At 46.6% G+C, this 25,179-nt stretch overlaps 1 protein-coding gene across 3 annotated transcripts in view; it reads right to left on the reverse strand.

Annotated features, from left to right (window-relative positions):
* Positions 1-1,091: 1,091 nt before the first annotated feature.
* afg1lb (AFG1 like ATPase b) overlaps positions 1,092-25,179 on the reverse strand; it is a 223,421-nt gene continuing 199,333 nt past the window's right edge. For all 3 annotated transcript variants that reach the window (XM_038799216.1, XM_038799213.1, XM_038799214.1), the window contains 3 exons: positions 8,307-8,447; positions 7,403-7,516; positions 1,092-1,741 (listed from right to left, as the gene is read on the reverse strand). In XM_038799216.1, the coding sequence (XP_038655144.1) occupies positions 1,613-1,741; positions 7,403-7,516; positions 8,307-8,447 (384 nt within the window). In that variant the 3' untranslated portion in view covers positions 1,092-1,612. The remainder of the gene's footprint in view (positions 1,742-7,402; positions 7,517-8,306; positions 8,448-25,179) is intronic.

Genomic DNA, 25,179 nt, shown 5'->3' on the forward strand with positions numbered 1-25,179 from the left:
TAATGATTGCAAATTTGTAGTTATCTTTAACTATTAAAATTAACATTGCAATTTGCATAAAACTTAACTGAAATATAAATACTTAACTTAAATATGAATTCCTTACTATTAAGGCATGAAGTATTCCACCTTCAAATCTTCTCAAGGAAAACTTCTCCCCATTTTTAACTCCCACTTCCTTCCAGTATAGTTCTTCCTTCAATGAGATTGTCCATAGCATTTCTCAATGCCATTCTTCAATTGCTCAATAGTGAAGTGGTTATCTTGGAGAAAACTTTGTTTTTATGGTCTTGGAATTGGTGATACGCGTCAAAGGTGAGTTTGGATTGGCAGTTCAGTCATACGGACTGAATATTTCCATATTTCAGAGCCTCCCAGGCCACCATTATGGCATGCAGAGGGCGCATGCCAACTAAAAGCTGGATGTGCTCTGCCCACAATATTGTTAAAAGCCAAAGGAAAACTCAGCATGCAACGCCCAAGCCTGAAAGCACATTAGATAGACACTTTGTATGTGCAAATAAGGTACCAAATACCTGTTTATAGTCCCATTTGCCTGATTGGTTTTCATTGAAAAAGCAGGTCTGCATTTGGCCTAACAGGTCACAACCCATACTGCATGGTAAGATTTTATTGTATATTTACCCAAATCAAGAGCCTACAATAAAAGAATGCAGAGCGATGATGCCCACCTCTTCTCCCACTTATCCTTATCCTCCCCTCCCCAGCAAGTTATCACAGCTTCCTCCCCCCCCCCCCCCCCCCCCAATACCCCTTCACCACTTCCTTTCTGATGCATCACTTTACCTCCTTACATCATCAACAGTGTGGGTTTTGCAGAGAATCAATCTTCAATCCCACTTCACTAGTGAGCCTCTTGTTCCTGTCCGTGGCTCACCAGCTTGGTGTTGATGATGGCAAGTCCTCATTGTTTCAGGGAAGGGATTGCTGCTCCCTGTGTCCCTTTGGGTGTGTCCAAACTCTCAATGTTTGAACATCAAACTCGCCTTCAAAAAGTGTAACCTCAGGGGGTTCTAGTATAATTTACCTTCACTCCCAGCAAAAATGGAAAAAAAAATGTTCCTTGAAGATTGTGTTAAAAACATTTTATTTCCGGAGTTTAAATATACAAGTATTTATGTAGAACCTTCCCTGAGTATGTAAAATTGATGGAATACAGCCCACAATGGGAGGTTGTGTGGAAGGAGTGCATTTGACAGAACAAATGGCTTTTTATGTCTGTCATCTCTTACAGTTGTCTTTGGAGCAGCTTAGATGAAAGGTTAAACTTCATTACATGGGAACAATACCAAGAGGAAGTGCAGCACTGAAGAGGGGATGAATCAAGTGGTGGATAGATGATATAAAACTTGGGTTACCCATAATGTCAAGTCCAATGGGGGCTGACTGTTAAATTAGAGGCAACTGCACATCAGTTTGGGCCCAGGCAATCTCTGAAAACCTTGTATGGAAGAAAGTCAATGGTCCTATGCACAAAGTGCTAACAAATAAAGTACGAGTGCACCTCAGTTCTTACATTAAACTAAAATTCGATCCGTTGCTGAATGAGTTTGATGGATTTACAATTACATTTGCTTTTCACTCAGCAGAGTCATTTCTTCTTCCTGTCGCCTTCATTCCAGTACTGTTTGGTTTGCATTTCTGTCAGCCGCGAGATCGTGCGCTGAAACGCAAATATTTCTTCTGACCCAGAAAAAATTGAAATTTCTTCCACCGTAGTCTGTTGGAAAATAAAAATAAATGGAGGTCAAAATTAAAATAAACGGGCGTCAAAACCTAACAGCCAGCAATTTTCGTGCGATGGAGATCTTATCTAGACAGGCATCAAATGTAGCATGATAATTGCAATTCAGATTACCATTTCACAGCAATGAATTTAACCAGTTCATAACATGTTAATGTCAATGGACTAACAGTAGCAATTAAGACAATGGTACCCTGGACACCAAGAAAACTCCACTCCATCTGAATGGGTACATGGGACCTCAATTTAATGTCTCTATTCTGGATACATTTACAGCATAGATATTTATGTAATGGGGGCCGGTGAGCTCAGCCGGTTAGATGGCTAGTGTGTACTTCAGAATAACGCAGACAACACAGGTTAGGTTCCCATTGCACCCGACGTGGGTCTGGGACCTGCCCCTCAAAGTGGAAGGCAATTGCAAACTATCACTGAAAACACAGTCAACAGATTGGCTCAGGATGAAGCATCGGCAGACAATGAGCCAAGAACCTGCCTTCAGGCAGATCACACGTGAATTAATTAAAGTAAGTAATATTTTCTTGGAAGGCATAACATCACTTTCATAACTGGCACCAGGTCAACATCTGATGTGAGCACTGAAATTTCATCAGGACCTCAAAGAGAAGAGAAGGCTAAATCCAACTCATAGCCCAGAAAGAGCTGAACAGACACCATTCCTGATGTAGATTAAATGAGCTGCTTCATCAGAGGAATTGTGAACTGAGGTGAAAACAAATGTCAGCAAACAGGTTCAATTGTAGGCTTATGTTGTAGTCTTAAGACTAGGGGTGGTGGGGTCGGCCTCCTAATCAACACCTCTGGTGCCTAGATGTAGCAACACTGGCGAGTTTTTGCTCCCCAGATCTAGAATACCTGACACTAAAATGCCGCCCCACTACCTTCCGCAAGAGTCCAGCTCCGTTATATTGACGGCAGTTTACATCCCATCCCATGCGAATGTGAAAATTGCACTGGATGAAATATTCACCACCACTAATAGCCTTGAAACGAAACATCCCGAGCCTTGTTTATTGTAGCTGGGGACTTCTATCAGGTTAAGCTCAAGAGCATACTACCAAATTACCACCAACACGTCACCTGTTCCACCAGAGGCCCAAACATCCTGGACCACTGCTACACAAATATCAAACATGCCGACTGCTCTATCGCCCGCCCACACTTTGGCAAATCTGACCACAAGGCTGTGCTCCTGCTCCCGGCTTATAAGCAAAAACTGAAGCGGGAGAATCCGTCAAAGAAAGTTGTGCATTGTTGGTCTGAGGAATCAGATGATCTCCTACGGGACTGTTTAGAGTCAGTGGACTGGTCAGTATTTAAAAACTCTGCGACCAGCCTGAACGAGTACGCTACTGCAGTAACTGGCTTCATTAGTAAGTGTTTAGAAGACTGTATGCCAAATCCGCCTGTATCCCAACCGGAAACCCTGGATGAACAGGGATATCCACGGCTTGCTGAAGTCTAGGTCTGAGGCATTCAAGTCAGGCGACCCTGACCTCTACAAGAAAGCCAGATATGATCCAAGGAAATCCATCAAAGATGCCAAAAGACAGTACTGGACCAAGCTCGAGTCCCAGGCTAGTCACACTGACCCCCGACGACTATGGCAAGTTCTACAAGACATAACGGGCTACAAGATGAAGGCATGTAAAATCGTCGGCTCCAACACACCCCTCCCTGATAAGCTCAACACATTCTATGCCCGCTTTGAGCAAAAGGTCAGCGAGAACGAGCCCTCCACCCCAGAAGCCTTGGATGAACTTGTATCTGAGATCACCACAGCAGACGTCAGAGCAGCCTTCTCGAAGGTCAACCCTCGGAAAGCCACTGGCCCGGATGGGCACTCGGGTCTTGCGCGGATCAGCTGGCAGGGGTATTCGCAGACATCTTCAACCTCTCTTTACAATAATCTGAGGTCCTTATCTGCTTCAAGAAAACGACCATCATCCCTGTACCAAAAGAAAGTCAAGCAGCGTGCCTTAATGACTATCGTCCAGTGGCTCTGACATCCATCATCATGAAGTGCTTCAAAAGGTTAGTCATGGCACGAATTAACTCCAGCCTCCCAGATTGCCTTGATCCACTAAAGTTCGCCTACCGCTGCAATAGGTCCACAGCAGACGCCATCTCCATGGCCCTGCACTCTACCCTGGAACACCTAGATACCAAAGACATCTATGTCAGTCTCCTATTTAACGACTACAGCTCAGCCTTCAACACCATCAAAACTCATCTCCAAACTCCGTGACCTTGGCCTCAGCTCCTCCCTCTGCGACTGGATCCTGAACTTTCTAACCCACAAGCCACAATCAGTAAAAATAGGCAACAACACCTCCTCCACGATCATCCTCAACACCGGTGCCCCACAAGGCTGTGTCCTCAGCCCTCTACTATACTCCTTATACACCTATGACTGTGTGGCCAAATTCCCCTCCAACCCGATTTTCAAATTTGCCACATAGGGGTCGGATTTCAAACAATGACGAGACAGAGTACAGGAATGGGAGAGAATCTGGTGAACTGGTATGACGACAATAATTTATCCCTCAATGTCAACAAAACGAAGGATTACATAGAATTTACAGTGCAGAAGGAGGCCATTCGGCCCATCGAGTCTGCACCAGCTCTTGGAAAGAGCACCCTACCCCCTACCCAAGGTCAACACCTCCACCCTATCCCCATAACTCAGTAACCCCACCCAACACTAAGGTCAATTTTGGACACTAAGGGCAATTTATTATGGCCAATCCACCTAACCTACACATCTTTGGACTGTGGGAGGAAACCGGAGCACCCGGAGGAAACCCACGCACACACGGGGAGGATGTGCAGACTCCGCACAGACAGTGACCCAAGCCGGAATCGAACCTGGGACCCTGGAGCTGTGAAGCGATTGTGCTATCCACAATGCTACCGTGCTGCCCAAAAAGATAAGGAGATTATCATCGACTTCAGGAAGCGTAGTGGAGAACATGCCCCTGTCTACATCAATGGGAACAAAGTAGAAAGGGTCGAGAGCTTCAAGCTTTTAGGTGTTCAGATTACCAACAACCTGGCCTGGTCCCCCCATGCCGACACTGTAGTTAAGAAAGCCCACCTACAACTCCACCTTCTCAGAAGACTAAGGAAATTTGGCATGTCAGCAACGACTCTCACCAACTTCTACAGATGCACCATAGAAAGCATCCTTTCTGGTTGTATCACAGCTTGGTATGGAGCCTGCTCTGCCCAAGACCGCAGGAAATTACAAAAAGTCGTGAATGTAGCCCATTCATCACGCAAACCAGCCTCCCATCCATTGACTCTATCTATAATTCCCGCTGCTTCGGAAAGGCAGCCAGCATAATTAAGGACCCCACGCACCCCGGACATACTCTCTTCCACCTCCTTCTGTCAGGAAAAAGATACCAAAGTTTGAGGTCACGTACCAACCGACTCAAGAACAGCTTCTTCCCTACTGCCATCAGACTTTTGAATGGACCTACCTCGTATTAGGTTGATCTATTCTCTATACCTTGCTATAACTGTAACATTATATTCTACAGTCTCTCCTTCCTTCCCTATGTACGGTATGCATTGTTTGTACAGCATGCAATACTAATGTATACTAATACATGGGGCAATAATAAATCAAATCAAATCAAAAAATGTTGGAGGCAAGATGACTGGTGAATCAGCTGGGGATGGTGGACCAAGCTTGGTCCTTCAGGAGCTTCTGATAGGTAGGTTCAAGGTCACGTTTCGCAGTAACTTCATTGAAGCCTACTCGTGACAATAAGCGATTATTATTATTGTGAGGGGAGTGAATGGAGGCCATGGGCATGAATGGGTGGACATGAGGCTGGGTTGAGTAAAAGAGAGAGGCTTTGCAGTGCGTGTACCCCCCCACCAATTGCCTGACACCAGTTAGCACAGCTAAAGCTGCTGGGTTTCCCACATGGTGGGGGCCCCTCCCAACTGCAGGTGAAATCCTGGTAGAGGTGAGATGAAGCCATTAAATGGTTATTAATCAGCCACTGTTAATGGCCTCAATAGGATTATCTGATGCCTTCCTCAACCCCTGTGAAATTTCAGGTAGGTTTGGCAGTGGTCACCCACTGGATCTTATGTGCCCCCAACCCCACTTCAAACCTGCCACTGGGGGGGGGGGGGGTGGAGGCAAAAAATTCAGTCCCATGTTTTTAATGTAGATAATCAATAGCTAGCACTTGCCCGATTAAAAAATAATTAATTCATACACCATAAATAAAGAATCTTCGATATACAGCTAGGCTGGTTTAGCACAGCGGGCTAAAAATGAAAATGAAAATGAAAAATAAATAGCTGGTTTGTAATGCAGAGCAAGGCCAGCATTGCGGGTTCAATTCCCGTACTGGCCTCCTCGAACACACGCCGGAATGTGGCGACTAGGGGCTTTTCACAGTAACTTCATTGAAACCTACTTGTGATAATAAGTGATTATTATTAGTCACCATTTTCTGGTTGCAAAGTCTGGCAATTAATCTGGTGCATTCCTTTTTCTTTTCTTTTAAATTTAGAGTACCCTATTCTTTTTTTCCCAATTAAGGGGCAATTTAGTGTGGCCAATCCACCTAATCTGCACATCTTTGGGTTGTGGGGGTGAAAGCCACGCAGACAAGGGGAGAATGTGCAAACTCCACACAGACAGTGACCCAGGGTTGGAATTGAACCCGGGTCTTCAGCGCCGTAGGCAGCAGTGCTAACCACTGCACCACCCAATCTGGTGTATTCCTTTGAACCTTAATTATTTGATCAAACATAATTGATATTCGACAATCTGTTTTGTGACACAGCCAACATTCTCTATTTACTGATGGAGCCAGTTATGATTCGTCAGTGGATTTGCCTACTCTATAATACTCGATGGAACTCCTACTGAGTGATAGTGCCCCCCGCACTCCCGGAAACAAAGCTGGGGTGGAGTGACCTGCTCCATGCAAGCCCACACCACCCTACAGTCATAATGTGCTGCGGGCAGCCTTGCTACTACTAATAATAATAATCTTTATTATGTCACAAGTAAGCTTAAATTAACACTGCAATGAAGTTACTGTAAAAATCCTCATAACAAGGGCGATGTGGGAGTTGCCTGGGACTCACGTTTTCCTCGTGGGTTTTGTCCGGGTGCTCCAGGTTCATCTCTCAGTCCAAAGATGTGCAGGTTAGGTGGATTGGCCGCGATAAATGGGCAGTGAAAGGGGGTGGGAGTGGGACTCGATGGGCCAAACTGCCTTGTTCTACCTAATAGGGATTTTATGGATTCATCCCCTCTTACTAGGGAGGAAGTCCTGCCCTCTTGAACTGCTGGCCAATCCGATTGGCTGGCAGCTCCATCAGTCCGGGGAGCACAAAGAGAGAATTAGTCATCGCTGCTGGGACTGCAAACACTAAGAACGCCAATGGATCTCTGCAGCTGGTTATCCGGGGTGTTGGGCCGCAGGGGCATGTAAAATGCGGCCCAGAGAGTTGGGGTTCTGACGTCCCCAGTATTGTGTGAAGAGGATGGATGCCATTGGAGGGCAGTGTGTCTGTCTACTACAGCACCTGAGCAATAGAGAGCAGAGAGAGGAGAAAATAAAAACAACAACCACTCACATTATCCAGTTCTAGGTCATCTATGAACACTCTGGCATCATCCTCCTGACTATCATCATCCTTCTGAACAAACAAACTCTCCAATGGCATTGCGGCTGAGCAGATAACTCTGACCTTTAAGAATGTAAAAGAAGATGCAATTAAACTGGAAAGTTTTCATTAGATTTTACAAGTATTTTAAAATTGTAAACAGTGCCTGATTGATAATGCCAGTGGTTAATTCTGAAACATTCATAAAAAGTTTGGCATTGCAAATTTTTGAATTTAACATAGTCTCTTATTTCTTGGCTCATAAAAGTGAGAGAGAGAGAGAGAGAGAGAGAGAGCGCAAGCGGACTGGTGATGATTTAATCGGCGCCCAAAAGCAGTGACGTATTTTGGAAGCTAGTATTATAAATACCAGCAGAATTATATGTGAAATTAAATGAATGCCGCCATAGTCATAGAGGACCTTAGGCTTTGAGAGAGAAAGAGAGAGAAAGAGAGAGAGAGAGAGAGAGAGAGAGAGAGAGAGAGAGATAAATGAAATGAAAATCGCTTATTGTCACGAGTAGGCTTCAATGAAGTTACTGTGAAAAGCCCCTAGTCGCCACATTCCGGCGCCTGTCCGGGGAGGCTGGTACAAGAGAGAGAGAGAGAGAGAGAGAGAAAGAGAGAGAAAGAGAATTGCTGGGAAAGTCAGAGTTTGAGACTCAGCACCTATAAGTGGGGAACAGCTGAAGATCCGGTGGGCTAAATGACCGTCGTCAGTGTTGTGCTGTTCAATGTTACTATGAAACACTGAAAATAATTTTAAGAATCTTAACTTTGAAACAAAATCTTCAACGTGGCTTTAGAAGCAAAGATCCAGTTAATTATGATGTTGCATCAAAATAATTTCCAGTGTGATATAATGAAATCCAACCTTGTGATCGTAAAAGGCATCAATAAGAGTGATTAAGCGTCGAGCTTGTGTCTTCTTTGACAAAGTCAGCATTGGTATGTTCCGGATAAATACCGTGTCAAAATATTTAGCCATTTCCAGATAGTCACTTGCTCCAACGGGCTGCAATTTAAAGCAGAGCCAAATTATAATATACTTTCATTCTAATGCTTGTTGCCTCCAGCTTTCATTTAGTGATTTCATTTTCAGCTTTATGCCCGCAACAAGAACAGATTTTGTTTTTCCTAAAGTTGTGCCAATAAAGGTGAGGAATGGGACACTGCGATACCTACAACCTGGTCAGTCCCTCACCAGATCTGGGAGGGTCTTGATGTTTCTATTCTGCCTTAACCTCAGTGTAATTACACAAACATATAGTTCTCTATGTCCCACCCCATGTCACCTCAATAGGTGAGGTTTTCAACTGAATATCAATGTGTTAATTTAGGTTTTCACTTTGGAACCAAACAGAATAGCCTACACTCCCAGGCTTGTCTTGGGAGTGTTCAGGAATTAAAATTTAGGGCTGAATTCTCCGCACCCGCGTGCCAAAATCCAGGCCGGCGCAGTGGCAGAGAATCCACTTTGATGTGGAAATCGGGACCAGCACTGGTTCGCTGATTCTCCGGGCACCGAAAAGCGGTGTCACCAGAGAGTACGCCGCGCCTCCTGGGGCCATTGCCAGAGGCCTGCTCTGACATCCTCTGCCCCAAGTCCTGTGGATGTGGATCTAACCTGGTCCACTCGGTCAGGATACTGGCGTGACGGCTGCGCACTCGGTCCGCGACCGCCCTGATGGGGGGGGCGGGCGGATCGGAGGCCAGGGGCGGCCTTATAGGCTGCCGGGCAATGTTCGTGCGGGGTTTGAGGGTCAGGCGCGCGGTCGATTGAAGGTCTCCTTTGTGGGTGTACCGCCGCTGTCCGAGTCCGCCATGGAGCACATCGCGGCCGCTGGAGGCCACCACCATGCACATACGCGGCCTCATACGCGAGTGCAAGGGCCTGTATCTGCAGCAAAAGCTGCAGGATTCACAACGGGTCCCTGCCAGCCCCCTGCAGGGCGAGAAATTTGTGTCCTTTAATCCAGGATTTTCAGGAGTAAAACTCCACCGTTTTAACACCGGCGTCGGGACATAGTCCCAATAATGGAAAATCCAGCCCGTAACCACTTGGACACTGCTATGGGCAACCCTTAAGGAAAATCGCGGCGGCAGGAAAAAAAAGGTCTCGATTTCTTTTAACTTATTTAATAGCTATAAAAATATGATATAGATTGACAAAAAAGGGTGCGGCGATATCATAGATATCATAGAATTTACAGTGCAGAAGGAGGCCATTCGGTCCATCGAGTCTGCACCGGCTCCTGGAAAGAGCACCCTACCCAAGGTTAACACCTCCACCCTATCCCCATAGCCCAGTAACCCCACCCAACACTAAGGGCAATTTTTGGACACTAAGGGCAATTTATCATGTCCAATCCACCTAACTTGCACATCTTTGGACTGTGGGAGGAAACCGGAGCACCCGGAGGAAACCCACGCACACACGGGGAGGATGTGCAGACTCCACACAGACAGTGACCCAAGCCGGAATCGAACCTGGGACCCTGGAGCTGTGAAGCAATTGTGCTATCCACAATGCTACCGTGCTTCATTGCAATGTTAATGTAGGACTACTTGTGAAAATAATAAAAGATTATTATTATTATAAGTGGACACCCATCATAACTCTGATATGAATGCATCCAATCAGAGTTAGCAACCGAAACTGATTGGGAGCTCGATTAAAACTGCTCAAAAAGATTCAGTTGCGCCTGTTGTGGGCAGCAGGCACTGGCCTCATCAGTCTGAGCCTGACTCCAAAGCAAGTCCCAGGGTTGAAAAGACAGATCCAGGGACTTTTTGGAAGGGGTGAGGGATACAGAATACTCGGCGATCACTATTTCGGACCATGCTCCACATTGGGTCGACCTGCAGGTCTGCAAAGAAAGTTACCAGTGCCCACAATGGAGGTTAGAGGTGGGATTGTTGGCAGATGAGAGGATGTGTGAGAGACTACCTGCAGGTCAACGATACAGAGGAAGTGTCAGCAGTGGTGCTCTGGGAGGTGCTGAAGGCGGTGGTGAGAGGGGAACTGATCTTAATCCGAGCCCATAGGGACAGAACGGATAGGTCAGAGATGGACAGACTGGTGCAGGAGATGACACGGACGGATAGGGAATATGCGGACTCCCCGAGGGCAGAGCTACTTAGGGAACGACAGAGACTCCAGGCGGAGCTGGGAGTGCTATCCACTGGGAAGGCTGTAGAGCAACTCCGAAAGGCCAGGGGCGCGGTGTAGGAGTATGGGGAGAAAGCCAGCAGAATGTTTGCACAGCAACTTAGGAAGAGGGAGGCGGCCAGGGAAATAGGGATGGTAGTGGACGGGGCAGGGAACCGGGTTGGAGACCCGGCAGGATTGAACAGGGTATTCAGGGACTTCCTCGGAACCCCCCACGGGGTCGGAGGGGATGAGGCGCTTCTTAGATGGGCTGACCTTCCCAAAGGTGGGCAGGGGGATGGTAGAGGGGCTGGGGGCCCCGATTAGAGCTGAAGAAGTAATGGGGGGCCTGAAGGCCATGCAGTCGGGTAAAGCCCTGGGGCCGGACGGGTATCCAGTGGAGTTCTACAAAAGTTCTCGGGCATAGTGGCTAGTTAGGGTGTTTAACGAGGCGAGGGACAATGGGGTGCTACCCCCGACGATGTCGCAAGCCACCATCTCGCTGATATTAAAACGGGATAAAGATCTGGAAGCTTGTGGGTCCTATAGGCCGATCTCCCTGATTAATGTGGACGCTAAACTGCTGGCCAAGATCCTGGCATCCAGAATCGAAGACTGCGTACCGGACATGACTGTGGAGGACCAAACGGGGTTTGTTAAGGGCAGGCAGCTGGTAGCCAATTTAAGAAGGCTACTCAATATGATTATGATGCCCCCGGAGGGCAGTGAGATGGAGGTAGTGGTGGGAATAGATGCCGAAAAGGCTTTTGACTGGGTGGAGTGGAACTATTTATGGGAGGTGCTGGGACGGTTTGGGTTTGGAGAAGGCTTTGTGGGTTAGACTGCTATATCAGGCCCCGGAGGCTAGTGTAAGGACGAACAGGATGACATTTGAGTATTTTAGACTACACCGCGGGACAAGATAGGGATGCCCCCTCTCTCCACTGCTGTTTGCGATGGCCATAGAACCGCTGGCAATTGCTCTGAGAGCAGCAAGGGGATGGAAGGGAATGGTCAGGGGGGGGGATAGAACACAAGGTCTCGCTCTACGCGGACGACCTGCTTTTGTATGTATCGGATCCAGCGGCAGGGATGGACGGGATTATGGAAATCCTAGGGAAATTTGGCCGGTTTTTGGGCTACAAGTTGAACATGGCAAAAAGCGAGATGTTTGTGGTGCAGGCGAGGGGTCAGGAGAATAAGCTGAGAGAGCTACCGTTTAGGCTGGTTGGGGAAAGTTTTAGGTATTTAGGGATACAAGCGGCATGTGACTGGGGTAAGATGCATAAGTTGAACTTGTCTAGGCTGGTGGAGCAAATGAGTTTCGGAGGTGGGATGCACTCCCGCTGTCACTAGCGGAGAGAGTACAGACGGTGAAGATGACGATCCTCCCGAGATTCCTGTTTATTTTTCAGTGTCTCCCTATTTTCATTCCGCAGTCCTACTTCAAAAGAATCAATATAATCATCCTGGGATTTGTTTGGGCGGGGAAGTCCCCGCGGGTAAAGAGGGGGATGCTGGAACGGAACCGTAGCGAGGGGGGACTGGCGTTGCCGAACCTCAGCAACTACTACTGGGCGGCTAACATAGCCATGATAAGGAAATGGATGGTGGGTGCGGGGTCGGTTTGGGAGCGGGTGGAGGCTGCTTCGTGCAGGGGCACCAGTTTGGCAGCCCTGGTCACGGCTCCTCTGCCGCTCCCGCCGGCCAGGTGCTCCACCAGCCCTGTAGTGGTGGCGGCTTTGTGGATTTGGGGCCAATGGAGGAAGCATGCGGGGGAAGTGGGAGCGTCGGTCTGGTCCCCAATATGTGACAACCACCGATTTGTCCCGGGGAAGATGGATGGCGGGTTGAGCGTGGCGGAGGGCGGGGGTGGGAAGGATGGGGACTTGTTCCTGGAAGGGAGCTTCGCGAACATGAGGGCGCTGGAGGAGACGTTCGGGCTGGCGAGGGGGAATGACTTTCGGTACTTGCAGGTGCGGGATTTCGTACGCAGACAGGTCCCATCCTTTCCACGCCTTCCACCAAGGGGGATCCAGGACAGGGTAGTTTCCAGGGGTGAGGTAGGAGAGGGGAGAGTCTCAGATATTTCTAAGCAGCTTATGGGAGCGCAGGACACAGGGACCGAGGAACTGAAACTCAAGTGGGAGGAGTAGCTTGGTGGGGAGTTGGAGGGAGGCGTATGGGCAGACGCTCTGAGGAGGGTAAATGCAACAGCAACATGTGCCAGGCTCGGCCTGATTCAGTTCAAGGTAGTTCATCGGGCCCACATGACGGTGGCCCGGATGAGCAAATTCTTTGGGCTGGAGGACAAGTGTGCTAGATGTGGGGGAGGACCAGTGAACCATGTCCACATGTTCTGGGCGTGTCCAAAACTCAGGGGATACTGGCAGGGATTTGCGGACGCCATATCCCGGGTACTGAAAAGAAGGGTGGCGATGAGTCCAGAGGTGGCGATTTTTGTGGTGTCGGAGGACCCGGGAGTCTAGGAGGGGATAGAGGCCGACGTTGTGGCCTTTGCTTCCCTGATAGCCCGGCGACGAATACTGTTGGCCTGGAGGGACTCAAAGCCCCCAAAGACCGAAGTATGGCTGTCGGACAGGGCAAGCTTTCTCGGCTTGGAAAATATCAAGTTCGCCTTACGAGGATCACTATCGGGGTTCGCCCGGAGGTGGCAACCATTCATCGACTTCTTCGTGGGGAACTAATCGTCGCACTATGTTTTTTGTAATCGGTATCTGCACCCTAATGTATATCGTTACTGTTTACAATGCCAAAAAATACCTCAATAAAATTGTCTGTTAAAAAAAAAGAAAAGACAGATCCCACTGGAGTGGCCAATCTAATTCTGAATCTCAGCAAACCAAGAAGCTTCCTCAGGAAAACAGAAATTAAAATACTACAGATGTTGGGCGAATTTCAGGGAGTTTCCCGCTGGCTCTGCCGGCAAGTTCCCCACCGCTATTTAATGACACTTAGTCACTATTTTGGGTCCTGGGGAGTTTCTCACCGGTTTAGCCCACACTTAGAATTTTTTTTTTTAAGCACTGGGGAACTGAACTCAGAGATCGGGCCACCATTTTGTAACCCCCTCCCCTCCCCCACCCTCCTTTCTAACATGGCCTGTTTCAGGCTCCGACCCTTGGTAGTGCCACCCTGGCCCCCTTGCATTGCCACTCAGGCAGTACTCCTGCCAGCTGGGCAGTACCAAGGTGTCCATGTTCCAGGGGGAGGGCCAGGGAGCCACCCTGCACTATCCCTGACCACCCAGGGGCCTCCAAAGGCCCAGGAGACCCCTGGTACCATTTTGCCTAGTCCACGTTTGTGTGGACCAGAACTGAACGGCACCCGGCTGTGGCCTAGTTGGGGAGGCTGGTGGATCCCAGGTGAATTCGCCGAATCTGGTTTAAAACCGGCTTTGGAGCATGCCGTTTGGTCCCCTCCCTTGTAGCCGTGTTTCTGACTGGGCGCCTCTTGGGACTTGGATGGACCCCGTGAGGCGCGAAGACTGTCGGCAAGCCCGCGAGAGGCTTCTCCCAGCATTCACCAGACGCACCGTTCTCGGGCGAGAGTGGCCGGTGGATCGCGACCGTTGGAAATGAATAACGAAATTACAGGACACACTGAACAAGTCAGTCAAATGTGATGAGAAATGACAAGTTTCGGGCATAGCCATTCAATCAGAACAAAATGGAATTACAAATGAATGTCAAAGTGACGGAAAGGGGTAGAGATAAAAAGAACAAAATGTGCTGTAAAGCGATTAGATGATGCACAGGAGATAATTAACTGACAGAAGTGAAATGCAAGACAAAATGAAACAGAATGAGAAAAATCAAATAAATATACAAGACCCAGAATGTGCGAGTAGTTAAAATTCCTAAACAGAGTGGAGATGTGGGGGAGGCAAGTCAACGTACAGTACTCTGTGTAAGAATGGTTGGTAACACAACTAAATTAGCTGGCACTATTATGGCCAGGGTTTAGAGAACATCAAAGTATATTATGGAGTTCACCTGACCCACAACTTTTAATAGATTTTGGTTATGGGGAGCACAAGAGCCCACTGTGCAGGTGTGATGCAACAGAGATCGAAAAGTATTTTAAACAAAAACAATGTTTATTCTATGAATCCAATTAACATTTTATAAACACACAGTAAACAGTTTATCAACTACCAGACCTGATAACCAGCCCCAAAAGATACAGTACTCTATAAGTAACCTTTAATAACTTTCCAAACAATATCCATAAGTCAAAAAGCCCTTTTTAACAAAGACAGTAGGTTTGCATTCCTTACAGAAACAGGTATTACTTTGAAATCATCAAGTCAGCCGAGGGCAGCAGAGCGGAGCAGCTGATTGGCTGTTGCGGGGAAAATTTACATCAGTGCATTGCAGTCACTGTATCCAGAAGGTGTACCTGAGCAAGACACCCTCCATATTCAAGTGAAGGCAAGCATCCAGCAGAGGGCAGCAGAGTGGAGCCGCTGATTGGCTGTTGCGGGGAAAATTTGCAACTGTGCATTGTGGTCACTGTATCCAGAAGGTGTACCTGAGCAAGACACTCTCCGTATTCAAGTGAAGGCAAGCATCCAGCAGAGCGGAGCCGCTGATTGGCTGTTGTGGAGAAAATTTGCATCAGTGCATTGCGGTCACTGTATCCAGAAGGTGGTTTGTGGATGAGCTGTTGTCAAGTGACAGTTAAACCCCAAACACTTCTTCAGTGTTTCCCTCCCTACCGCCTCCTCTAACAAAAAAAATCAATCACTAAGGAGCCCAGCTGAGTAAAGATCACGAGGGCAGGTAGAAGTAGAAAAAAGTTGAACCGTGACGTCACAGCCAGCAGATAAGTGATTGGCTAGTGACTGGTAAGTAGTTTTTCTTTTCCCCGAGGTGCGTTGATAAGCTAAGGTTTTTCTATTTCTATTTTTTTTATCGTGTGATTGGTAACAATTTTCCTTTTTTTTTCCTTTTTCATTTATCCATTATTTGATATTATAGTTGGACTAAGTTAAGCTTAAGATTAAATGGCAGGAGATCTCAGACCCATGTTATGCTCATCTTGCTCAATGTGGGAGCTCAGGGACGTGGCTCATGTCCCTGGCTCCTTCACGTGCGGGAAGTGTGTCCAGTTGCAGCTCTTGATAGACCTCATGACGGCTCTGGAGCTGCGGATGGACTCACTTTGGCGCATCCGTAATGCTGAGGAGGTCGTGGATAGCATGTTTAGCGAATTGGTCACACCACAGATTAGGATTTCTGAGGGAGAAAGGGAATGGGTGACTAAATGACAGAGAAAAAGCAGGAAGGTAGTGCAGGTGTCCCCTGCGGTCATCTCCCTCCAAAACAGGTATACTGTTTTGGATACTGTTCAGGGAGATGGCTCACCAGGGGAAGGCAGTAGTAGCCAGGCTCATGGCACCGTGGCTGGCTCTGCTGCACAGAAGGGCGGAAAAAAGACTGGCAGGGCTATAGTCATAGGGGAGTTGTAAGGGGAGTAGGTAGGCGGTTCTGTGATCGAAAACGAGACTCCCGAATGGTATGTTGCCTCCCAGGTGTACAGGTCAGGGATGTCTCAGATCGGCTACAGAACATTCTGAAGGGGGAGCGTGAACAGTCAGTTGTCGTGGTGCATATAGGCACCAATGATATAGGTAAAAAACGGGATGAGGTCCTACAAGCAGAATTTAGGGAGTTAGGAGCCAAGTTAAAAGTCGGACCTCAAAGGTAGTAATCTCAGGATTGCTACCAGTGCCACGTGGTAGTCAGAGTAGAAATGAAAGAATAGGCAGGATGAAAGCGTGGCTTGAGATGGTGCAGGAGGGAGGGACATTGGGACCGGTTCTGGGGGAGGTGGGACTACTACAAATAGGACGGTCTACACCTGGGCCGGACTCAAACCAACGTCCTTGGGGGTGCTTTTGCTAACGCTGTTGGGGAGGGTTTAAACTAATGTGGCAGGGGGGTGGGAACTAAATGAGGAGGTTAATGGACAGTAAGGAGGTAGTAACTAAAGCCTGTAAGGAACTAGATCATGAAGTCAGCGTGACTAAGGGGAAGAGTAGGCAGGGAGCAGATGATGAACGCAAAGGGACTGGTGGTCTGAGGAGCATTTGATTTAATGCAAGAAGTGTAGTAGGTAAGGCAGATGAACTTAGGGCTTGGATTAGTACCAGGGAGTATGATGTTATTGTTATTACTGAGACTTGGTTGAGGGAAGGGTATGATTGGCAACTAAATATCCCAGGATATCGATGCTTCAGGCGGGATAGAGAGAGGTAAAAGGAGTGGAGGAGTTGCATTACTGGTCAGAGAGGATATCACAGCTGTGCTGAAGGAGGGCACTTTGGAGGACTCGAGTAGTGAGGCGATATAGGCAGAGCTCAGAAATAGGAAGGGTGCGGTAACAATGTTGGGGCTGTACTACAGACCTCCCAACAACGAGCGTGAGATAGAGGTACAAATATGTAAACAGATTATAGAAAGATGTAGGAGCAACAGGGTGGTGGTGACAGGAGATTTTAATATTCCCAACATTGACTGGGATACACTTAGTGTCAGGTCTAGATGGAGCAGAATTTGTAAGGAGCATCTAGGAGGGTTTTCTAGAGCAGTATGTAAATAGTCCAACTCGGGAAGGGGCCATACTGGACCAGGTGTTGGGGAATGAGCCCGGCCAGGTGGTTGAGTTTCAGTCGGGAATTACTTTGGGAATAGTGATCACAATTCCGTAAGTTTCTGAATACTCATGGGCAAAGACGAGAGTGGTCCAAAAGGAAGAGTGCTAAATTGGGGGAAGGCCAACTATACCAAAATTCTAAAGGAGCCGGGGAATGTGGATTGGGAGCAGCTGTTTAAGGGTAAATCCACATTTGAAATGTGGGAGTCTTTTAAGGAAAGGTTGATCAGAGTGCAGGACAGACATGTCCCTGTGAAAATGAGGGATAGAAATGGCAAGATTAAGGAACCATGGATGACAGGTGAAATTGTGAGACTAGCTAAGAGGAAAAAGGAAGCAAACATAAGGTCAAGGCGACCAATCTAAAACGAGGAATCAAGAGGGCTAAAAGGGGTCATGAAATATCTTTAGCAAACAGGGTTAAGGAAAATCCAAAAGCCTTTGATTCATATATAAGGAGCAAGAGGGTAACTAGAGAAAGGGTTGGCCCACTCAAGGACAAAGGAGGAAAGTTATGCGTGGAGTCAGAGAAAAGGGGTGAGATCATTAACGAGTACTTTGCATCGGTATTCACCGAGGAGAGGGACATGACGGATGTTGAGGTTCGGGATAAATGTTTGATTACTCTAGGTCAAGTCGGCATAAGGAGGGAGGATGTGTTGCGTATTCTAAAAGGCATTAGGGTGGACAAGTCCCCAGGTCCGGATGGGATCTATCCCAGGTTACTGAGGGAAGTGAGAGAGGAAATAGCTAGGGCCTTAACAGATATCTTTGCAGCATCCTTGAACCTGGGTGAGGAACTGGAGGACTGGAGAATTGCTAACGTTGTCCCCTTGTTTAAGAAGGGTAGCAGGGATAATCCAGGTAATTATAGACCGGTGAGCCTGACGTCAGTGGTAGGGAAGCTGCTGGAGAAGACACCGAGGGATAGGATCTATTCCCATTTGGAAGAAAATGGCCTTATCAGTGATAGACAACATGGTTTTGAGCAGGGAAGGTCATGTCTTACCAACTTAATAGAATTCTTTCAGGAAGTGCCAAAGTTGATTGATAAGGGAAGAGCTGTAGATGCCATATACATGGACTTCAGTAAGGCATTTGATAAGGTTCCCCATGGTAGGCTGATGGAGAAAATTAAGTCTCATGGGGTCCAGGGTGTACTAGCTAGATGGATAAAGAACTGGCTGGGCAACAGGAGACAGAGAGTAGTAGTGGAAGGGAGTTTCTCAAAATGGAGAACTGTGACCAGTGGTGTTCCACAGGGATCCGTGCTGGGACCACTGTTTGTGATATACATAAATGATCTGGAGGAAGGTATAGGTGGTCTGATTAGCAAGTTTGCAGATGACACTAAGATTGGTAGAGTAGCAGATAGTGAAGGGGACTGTCAGTGAATACAGCAGAATATAGATCGATTGGAGAGTTGGGTAGAGAAATGGCAGACGGTGTGCAATCCGGGCAATGCGAGGTGATGTATTTTGGAAGATCCAATTCAGAGCGAACTGTACGGTAAATGAAAAAGCCGTGGGGAAAATTGATGTACAGAGAGATCTGGATGTTCAGGTCCATTGAACCCTGAAGGTGGCAACGCAGGTCGATAGAGTGGTCAAGAAGGCATACGGCATGCTTTCCTTCATCGGAAGGGGTATTGAGTACAAGAGTTGGCAGGTCATGTTACAGTTGTATAGGACTTTGGTTCGGCCACATTTGGAATACGGCGTACAGTTCTGGTCGCCACATTACCAAAACGATGTGGATGCTTTGGAGAAGGTGCAGAGGAGGTTCACCAGGATGTTGCCTGGTCTGGAGGGTGTTAGCTATGAAGAGAGGTTGAGTAGATTAGTATTATTTTCATTCGAAAGACGAAGGTTGAGGGGGGACCTCATTGAGGTCTACAAAATTATGAGAGGTATAGACAGGGTGGATAGCAAGAAGCTTTTTCCCCAGAGTGGGGGACTCAATTACTAGGGGTCACGAGTTCAAGGTGAGTGGGGAAAAGTTTAAGGGAGATATGCGTGGAAAGTTCTTTATGCAGAGGGTGGTGAGTGCCTTAAACGCATTGCCGGCGGAGGTGGTAGAGGTGGGCACGATTACGTCATTTAAAATGTATCTAGACAGATACATGAATGGGCAGGGATACAGATCCTTAGAAAATAGGCAACAGTTTTAGATGGAGGATCTGGTTCAGCGCAGGCTTGGAGGGCCGAAAGGCCTGTTCTGTGCTGTAATTTTTCTTTGTCCTTTGATCTGGAGACATTCATTAGATTGCAGAGAGAGAGAGAGAGATCAATACACATCTACTTGCTTTGAATACAGCTCCCCAACTGAAAGTGAAACTAAACACAGAGCCAAAAAGAGCTTCTAGCTCAAAACAAAAGTAAAAAGCAGAGCAGAGCTCAGCTCCACCCACACAATGACATCAATTCAGCTTTTTGATTAACACCCATTTCTTAAAGGGACTCTCACATGACAGGACTGTGTGACTACTATTTTAAACTGGTACGGGGGTATAGGGCAAAAAATAAATTAATGACAATTTGATATAGTTTACCGAAGAGGAGATCTAAGAGTGCTTGAATTTTAGTAAGGTCACAGCACATCACACAATTATTACATTGTAAGCAACTCAATAATTTCAAAATATATCAAATATGTAATGGTCCTAACAAATCTATCATGGCGTTCCTACTGATATCTGGAGTACTTTTGTTAAGTTGTGCTGCTGAGATGCAGTTGTATTGAATCTGGCTTGTTGGGTAATAATCCAACTCGATCCGAATCAAGGTAACTTTGAAAAAAAATCTTAGGATGTGTGTAATATTGATAATGCTGCATTTATTGTCCATGCCTCATTAGGTCCCATGAACACAGTACTGATTAAGTTGGCAGATTTCCTTCCCTGAGCCATTTGCATGTGTATGATTATCCAGTAGCTTTCATTGTTATTTTCTGATGCTAGCTGACAACTTAGTCAATTCACTGAGGCCAAATTTATTGAATTCAATTTCACAGTTTCTGTGAATTCAACATCAGATCATGCTTTAAAAAAAAAATTAGAGTACCCAATGTTTTCCCCCCAATTAAGGGGCAGTTTAGCACATGTTTTGGGCTGTGAACGTGAGACCCACGCAGACACGGGGAGAATGTGCAAACTCCACATGGACAGAGACCTGGTGCCGGGATCGAACCCCGGTCCTCAGCGCTGTGAGGCAGCAGTGCTAACCACGGCGCCACCATGCCGCCCATCATCAGATCTTCCTAATAAAAACAGAAAATGATGTAGGCTGGTAACATCAGCGGATAGAGAACCAGAGTTAACGTCCAGTATGACTCTTCTGCAAAACAAGATCTTGCTGGACCACTTAAAATGTTATTGGACAATGCTCTCCATCTCTAAAATCACTCCTGCTCTTAATTCATATGCCCACTGTTCAAAGATCATCTCGGAAGGCAAAGAAAATCCCAGCTTCCCTTCTCCACCACTATCTTATTAAATCCCTCTCCCCTGTCTGCTCCACTCTTACCGGCAGCAATAACTACAACAAGCTCACAGACATTTTTGCTACAAAGATCGAGATTATCCATTCAGCTGCCTCTGGTGCATCCTTACCTTTCTCTAGCTCACAAGGACCAACTTCCTTTAAGATTTTCCTTGCCCTACCCTACCTGAAGATTGGATTTGTTTATTGTCACGTGTACCGAGGTACAGTGAAAAGTATTTTTCTGCAAGCAGCTCAACAGATCATTCAGTACATGGAAGAAAAGGGAATTAAACAAAATTCAAGAAAATACATGAGAATACATAATAGGGCAACACAAGATATACAATGTAACTACATAAGCATTGGCATCGGATGAAGCATACAGGGTGTAGTGTAAATGAGGTCAGTCAATAAGAGGGTCATTTAAGAATCTGGTGACAGTGGGGAAGAAGCTGTTTTTGAGTCTGTTCGTGCGTGTTCTCAGACTTCTGAATCTCCTGCCCGATGGAAGAAGTTGGAAAAGTGAGTAAGCCGGGTGGGAGGGATCCTTGATTATGCTGCCCGCTTTCCCCCGGCAGTGGGAGGTGTAGATGGAGTCCATGGATGGGAAGCAGGTTCGTGTGATGGACTGGGCAGTATTCACGACTCTCTGAAGTTCCTTGCGGTCCTGTGTGACTCACCTCTTGCTCTCTGTAGCCTTTGTACCTACGAATTGGTTGACATTTACAATTTATTTCTTGCCTCCCATATTAGCTGGTTAACTCTCTCCTCAGGTTCTGCCCATTTCCTTAAAATCTGCTGTCACCACCCTCTGGAAAATGCTTGACCACTCCTTCCTTACAATCCCCCCCCCCCCCCCCCCCCCCCCCAAATCCGTGTCCATCTTTTTTAGAACTTGTTTGAATCCCTCCAATTAGGTTCCTACCTCATCAAATGACTCTTACCAAAGTTACGAATGACATTCTCCACAACTGAAACAAAGGTAAACTACCCCTCCTTGTCCTGTTTATAGCCTTTGACATGGTTGACCACAAAATTCTCTACATCTCTCCACCGTCATCTGGTTGTGTGGTACTGCATTTGCCTGATTTCACTGATACCTCTACTGTCTCCCAAGGATTTGTCCTTGGTTCCTTCTATTTTCCATCTACATGCTGCCTCTCAGTGATATCATCTGAAAACAAGGCATGTTTCCATACGTATACTCACAACACCTAGGTCTCAATCACCTCAGCTCCTTTTGACACCCTACTCTGCCTAATGTCTGAATGTTTGTCCAAACTCCAATTTTGAGTTAGTAGAGGTTTCCTTCAATTATCTATTAGGAAGCTATTGCCTTCAGTCCCCACCACAATCTCTCGTCTCTAGCCACCGAGTACATATTTGTTCCTGTCAGAAGTTGAATCAAACTGTTTGCAGCCTTGTGTTCTATTTGACTCTGAGGATGAGCTTCCCACCAGACATCTTCATCATCAGTGAGACTGCCTATTCTCACCCACATGACATTGTTAGACCCTACCTTTGACTCAGCTTATCTGCTTTGGACGCCTTCATCCATGTCTTTATTACCACTGGGCTTTATTATTCCAGTGCCCACTTGCCCAGCCTCCCATGTTCTACCCTCCACAAACTTGATGTCATTCAATACGCTGCTGCCCATGTCCTAACTCATACCAGGTTGCCCGCAGACATCTCCCCGGTGTTTGCTAACCTACATTGGCTTCCAGTCAAGCAACACCCCGATTGGGAAATTATCATCCTCATTTCAAATTGGATATTTGCCTCACCACGCCCACATCTCTATAATCTTCTTCAGCCCTACCACCACCCCCAGATCCCTAAGCTCCACCAATTCTGGCCACTTGAGCATTTCTAGTTTTCATCACAACACTCATCAATGAGACTCACCTCATGCTCTCTCAGCCTTTGTACCTACTAATTGGTTGACATTTACAATTTCTTTCTTGGCTCCCATGTTAGCTGGTTAACTCTCTCCTCAGGTTCTGCCCATCTCACTCAGCTGCCTAGGCCCGAAGCTCTTGATGTTCCACCTTGTATCGCTTCTCTTTCCTCCTTCCTTTAAGACACTGTTCAAAACCTATTTTTCACGAAGATTTTTGTCTTCTGGCCTAATATTTTATTATGCGGCTCAGTGTTACATTTTGTATTGTAAATGCATTTCAAGCACCTTCATAAAGGCAATTAGTTGTTTTTGTTAACTGAATATAACCTCTGGGTTTGCTCGTCCAGTATATAGTGGATATGGTACTGTGAACTCTGGAGGTCAGTAAGAGGTCAATTCTATGTTTTTTATTGCAGGGCAAGAGCACCTTTGTTTTGTTAAACAAGGCTTTTATTTATTTGCTCATGGTGTGTGGACATTTATTGCCCATCCCTAGTTGCCCTTCGGAAGATGGTGGTAGCCTGCCTTCTAGAACTGCTGCAGTCCAGGTGGTAAAGATACACCCATCGTGCGGTTAGGTCAGGGAGGGAATTCAGGGATTATGACCCAGTGACAATGAAGAAACGGCAATATATTTCCGAGTCAGATAGTGAGTGGCTTAGAGGGGAACTCCCAGGTGTTGGGGTTCTCATGTGCTGCTGCCTTTGTCCTTCTAAATGGTAGCGGTCAAGGATTTGGAAGTTGTTGCTTAAGTGGTCTTGGTGAATTCCTGCAGTGCATCTTGTTGGTGGTACACGTGGTTGACACAGCTCATTGTTGGTTGAGGGAGTGAACGTATGGGAACGAGTAGCAGTGAAGCAGGTTGCTTTTTCCTGGACCGTAACAAGCTTCTTGAGTGCTGTGGGGCTGCACTCATCCAGGCAAGTGGAGAGTATCCCATCACACTCCTGACTTGTGCCTCATAGATGGTGGTGTTTGGGGAGTCAGGAGGGGAGTTACTCTCTAAATAATTCCCAGCCTTTGACCAGCATTTATACGGCTAGTCCTGTTCAGTCTCTTGCCAATGGTAACACCCCAGCAATTTGATAGCGGTGATGTAACATCATTGAATGTCAAGGGAGACGTTCAGGATCTCTCTTATCAGAGATAGTCATTGCTGGCAAGCGTGGCACGAATATTACTTGCCACTTGTCAGCCCAAGCCTGAATATTATCCAGGTCCTGCTGCATTTGGATATGGACTGCTTCAATATCAGAGTTATGAATGGTGCTGACCATTGCACAATCATCAAGAAACATCACCACTTCTGACCTTATTGTGGAAGGAAGTCATTGTTGAAGCAACTGAAGATGGTTGGGCCCTGAGGAACCCCTGCAGTCATGTCCCCGGACCGAGATGATTGACCTCCAACCACCACAACTATCTTCCTTTGTGCTAGGTACTAGGTATGACGCCAACTGTCAACCCAAGAGTCTCTTGCTTCTGTGATATTATCATGTGTGACATCTGCAATGTCTGCCCCAGTACCAGATGCAAAAAAATAAAGAAAGTCTGTCTGTCTAATCGACAATAAAACTCAGACGAGGAGTAGATTTGGTAGTTTTGGAGGAACAGCTGCAAGGTATTGAAGAAAGGTTTACAAAATATATATATTCTTTCACAGGATGCAGGTATCAGTGGGAAAGCCAGCACTTGTTGCCCATCCTTAACTGCCAATGAACTGAGTGACTTGCAAGGCCATTGCAGAGGGCAGTTAAGAGTGAAGCATGTTGCTGTGGGTCTGATGTCACATGTAGGGCAGACCAGGTAAGGCCGCATATTTCCTTTCCCAAAAGACATCAGTAAAATCAGATGGGTTTTTACGACTATCGATGATCGTTTCATGGTCACCAACTGACTTTCAATTCCAGATTTAATGAATTGATTTTAAATTATACCAGCTGCTGTGGTGGGATTTGAACCCATGTCCTTAGAGGGTTAGTCTGAATTACCAGCCCATGACATAACCACCACGCCACTGGAAGGGAGGTGGTCCTTTGATGTGGAAGCACTGAGGAGGAAGGGGTCATTAAGTTACAACCAAAATCTCAATGCAGGTTTCACTAAAATTTATCAAATATAATCAGCATTTGGCAATTTTAAAATAAGGGCTACAGAAAGTTACAATTAAATAAACCAAATTGGCCAGTTTCATTGCTGGGGGAGGAAATGACGGAATTAATTTGCCACATCCCTGTCCATTCAGCCACATCATTTGTATCATTCTGGAGTCGACAGCTATCCTCTTCACTTTGAACTACATGGCCAATTTTTGCGTCATCTGCAAATTTCTCAAACATCTCTCCCATACCTGTCTAAATCATTCACATATAACCAGGAGCAAGGGTCCCAAGACTGGGCCCAGTGGAACACCATTGGAAACTGTTTTCCATTCGCAAAAACATTCATTGACCATTACCCTTTGTTTCCTGTCACTGAGCCAATTTTGGATCCAAGCTGCCACCTCCCACTGTAGCCCATGAGGTCTCAC

The sequence above is a fragment of the Scyliorhinus canicula genome, chromosome 6 (genome assembly GCF_902713615.1).
Source record: "Scyliorhinus canicula chromosome 6, sScyCan1.1, whole genome shotgun sequence".
In the NCBI taxonomy this organism is placed as follows: Eukaryota; Metazoa; Chordata; class Chondrichthyes; order Carcharhiniformes; family Scyliorhinidae; genus Scyliorhinus; species Scyliorhinus canicula.